This window comes from Trachymyrmex septentrionalis, unplaced genomic scaffold (genome assembly GCF_001594115.1).
Source record: "Trachymyrmex septentrionalis isolate Tsep2-gDNA-1 unplaced genomic scaffold, Tsep1.0 scaffold111, whole genome shotgun sequence".
NCBI classification, from domain to species: domain Eukaryota; kingdom Metazoa; phylum Arthropoda; class Insecta; order Hymenoptera; family Formicidae; genus Trachymyrmex; species Trachymyrmex septentrionalis.
Window position 1 is genome coordinate 259,048 of NW_017304239.1, and position 3,834 is coordinate 262,881.

Sequence of the window (3,834 nt, forward strand, 5' to 3'; positions counted from 1 at the left end):
CACACTTCTTTCTTTCTCTACTACATTCGTTCTTTCTTCTCTCTCTACTGACATCTTCTTTCATTCTTTCCATATTACATACATTCTTCTTTCTCTCTCCATCCACCCCTTTCTTTCGATCCTCATTCATCCATATTTTCATCTCTATCTCCCCTCCCTCTCCCCCCCTGCCCCCTTTGAAACCCCTTTCTCATCTCTTGTCTCTCCTCATCCCATTCATACATTGTTCCATCTACCAAACATTTTCCCGTTCTTACATTTACTCTTTTCCCTTTCGCACTCTCCGCTTTCGCCCACTTTCTAATATTTCTCTGAATTTTATCATCTTCGCTTGTCAGGTCATCGTCTACATATATTCTCGACCCTTTTAGCTTACTTCTATTCTTCATTACTTCTCTTTTACTATCGTAACTACTCATTTTAACTAAAATTACCTTAGCTCCCCCTCTCCCTATATTAAACGCGTCTACTATTTCTGATTCTACCTCCCCCCCTCCCGTATTTCTAACTACTTCTTTCGCGATTTTTAGAGCACTATCTTCCGTATTCCCCACCCCCCTAATTACAATATTCGCTTTCTTCTCTCTTCTCTCCATCTGATTTATTCTTCTTTTCAGTTCTTCGTTTTCTTCTTTCCATTTCTTCTCTTTTTCTTCAAATTCTTCTTTCATTTTTCTAAAATTCTCTTTTAATTCTTCTTTAAATTTCTCATTATCTTCCTTCCATTTCTTCCTAAACTTATCATTCTCTTCTCCTATCACTTTTCTTATTATATTTTCCAGATCCTCTACCTTTACCTCCGACATTTTAATTATTTTGGCGGTCTCCTTCTTCTTCTTTGTATTTCTTTGCGTTTCTTTCTCAGCCTGACTTTCTTCTCTCGCGCGCTTCGCTTTCCACCTCTCAAATGAGTCTAGCACCGACGACGCGCTGCTTGTACTTTGCCTTCTTTCCCTCAATAAACTCTCGGCTTTCGTCGGCCTCCCTCGGCGCTGGTGGCTGTTCCCACTTACGGTGCTTTTCTCGTCCACGCTTTCTTTCTCCGTCACTCTCTCTTCTTTCTCGTACTCTCCGCCCGCCCTCCCCGCTACTGTCCAGTGTTTTCCCCACACCCACTCTCTTGTTCGGCTGATACTTCCACTATCCGTACTCCCTTCCACAGACTTTTCCTCCTCCTCTTCTCCTTTCATACGTCTGTTCACTCTAGTGTCGGTGCGCGCGCCTTGTATTCGCTTATCGTCGCGATGACGTCATACGTACGTCACTTCCCTTCCACGTGTTTCTCCGCACCGATGTTACTCCTTCTCTGTACCCGTGTTTCGGCGCTTTTTGAGGTTAGGTCCGCTGTCACCCTTCCTTCTTCTCCTATTGCTCCTTTCTGGTGCGAGAAAACTGTGGCTATCTTTTGCTTGCCTTTCACCCGGATCTATACAAACAAACTCCCTCTCACGGGAGTAGATTACGCAGAATCAGATTCTCCAATTTTACTTCTCCTTATAGAATAAATTTGATGCTTCATACGTGGGACAGACGAGCAGAAAATTAAAAACCAGGATTGAACATGGCAATCATATTAGAAACACTTCTGGGCGTTCTGTCATAACTGAGCATAGGAGACAGCTGGATCACGAATTCCAATGGAATGAAATCGTAATTTTAGACAAAGAGCCTTGTTATCGGAGACGTTTGGTTTTCGAGATGCTTAATATCAGGAAGCAGAAGAATAGTCTCAATTTACAAACTGACACCGATGGCCTCCACAAGGCTTATATTCTCATCATAAATAAAGTTTGACTTTCTGATACTAACAGTCCGTCTCCTCTCTCAGTTTGTGTTGATCCGCATTACTGAACGTACATCATAATCGACACGTAATGTCTGTCTTACTCATCTGCGTTCTTTCTATCTGTATATATTCCGAAAGTTTTTTATTCCTTTTTAGACACACTCATTTGATTTTCTTTTACACATGATTTCTGGTGAGTTCTGATTATAAGTACTTTGCCGGTTACTTATTATTATTATTATTTTAAAATACAATATAAATATTAACACATTTATAAAAATATAATATAACCTTAATATTAATACCTTTAAGAGAAATAAACATCATGCGCGTGTAAGATTGCAGAGATGAATATTTGTGATGCACAATTTGTAAATGTATTACACACAATTATATTATGAACCAAGTATTGATTTATCATCTGGAGTTGAAAAGTGAACGTATTACTCTCAGAAAAGTGGACGTGTCTCAGACATGACTCTCAAAAAAGAGGACATATTACTCTCAGAACTATGTAGTTTACATCTACTTTGTCTGAGGATAGTAGTACGCGACAGTATTTTGCAATTACAGGTTTTGGACCGACTTGTCCTTTCTCAGGTTTCTCTTTGCAATCAATTTCTTTTTCCCTCTTTTCCTCCCGCTCCGCCCCCTATCACGAATCAAATCTTATTCCCGAAACCTTCCAACAACCTAATTCGCGAATAAGATTTACAATTGTTTCAGTCTAGTAACTGAGAAGTAAAACTAATTAGAACTCTATTTACGATGAAATATTTCGTCTGCGGTCATTGTGCATAAGAGATGCACAAAATTTAACTAATAATAATCTGTTAATTTTGACAATAATTGGGCAGGTTTACACAATTTCCACATATTTTTAGGGGAAACCTGCTTCAGTTATTAAATAAAACTCTATCAAATTCTTGTGCACTTCCTACGCAGTATTGTTACAATTAATGAGAATACAGTAATACTAGACTAATTGGATAATTGTCTACTAACACTACGTATATTGCCAAGGATATAAAACTTTAAAATTAATAAAAAAACAAGAATTGAGATTAAATGTGTACTACTATGTGTAGGCATAGAATACTTACACCAATAGTGCAGAGGATTACATGTACATTTGTTGCGGAATATTCCTTCGCTGCGTGATATACAACATATAATGTCACCAATACAATCAGTATATGGTTAATCGTGTCCATTGTAGAAAAAATTATATGTTGAGCAGTCCAATTCGGCTTTCTATTTCCGGAACTTACAATACCTTCAGTAGAATCTTTATGTGGAAACCATGATTTAATTCCCATTGATTGAAGTGGAAATCCGCCGTTGTTTTTATTCATCACCATTGTTCTGTAATATATAATATATGATTTGTTATACCAGTATTAAGCTAATAATCAGTTGAAAGAATTCGTAATGTTGCATCGAGAATATGCATTGTCGCCGGCATAACAAGAGCCAGATATCATCATACACAGAGAAAACTGTATACGACAATAATGGAACGGTTCGAACTTTTTTTAACCCCTTTAATCCTAATTTTATTGAAACTATGTTATAAATTTGTATTAATTCATTTCATGCGTACTTTAATAAATTATTAATACTAAACAATTTTTTTCAAAATATTGACTATATTTTCAATATATACATTATTACATACATCACATTCCAGTTGATGTCAATAGATTAAAATTCCAACCGCTAATACGAGGTCTGGCTATTAAATAACGAGACTGCTTATGAAAAAGAGTTTCATTTTAAAAATTATTCTACAATTGAATGCTCCCCTTCAATGTACTCCCCTCCCCTCGCCACACACCGTTCCATTCGTTTTTTCCATTGGTCAAAGCAATGCTGAAAGTCTTCTTTTGTAAGAGCATTTAGGAGCTCCGCCGATTTTTGCTTCACCTTTTCCATCGACTCGAACCGGGTTCCTTTTAAGGCAGACTTGATCTTCGGAAACAGGAAAAAGTCACAGGGTGCTAAATCAGGCGAGTACGGCGCGTGTTCGAGCACTGGAGTGCTTCTAG

At 37.7% G+C, this 3,834-nt stretch overlaps 1 protein-coding gene across 1 annotated transcript in view; it reads right to left on the reverse strand.

Annotated features, from left to right (window-relative positions):
* Nucleotides 1–1,295: 1,295 nt before the first annotated feature.
* The window catches only part of LOC108751362 (histone-lysine N-methyltransferase SETMAR-like), a gene marked incomplete at its 5' end in the record, with an annotated part of 8,184 nt that continues 5,645 nt past the window's right edge, over nucleotides 1,296–3,834 (reverse strand). The window contains 2 exons of the mRNA XM_018491485.1: nucleotides 1,296–1,426; nucleotides 3,063–3,151. Of these exons, the coding sequence (XP_018346987.1) occupies nucleotides 1,296–1,426; nucleotides 3,063–3,151 (220 nt within the window). The remainder of the gene's footprint in view (nucleotides 1,427–3,062; nucleotides 3,152–3,834) is intronic.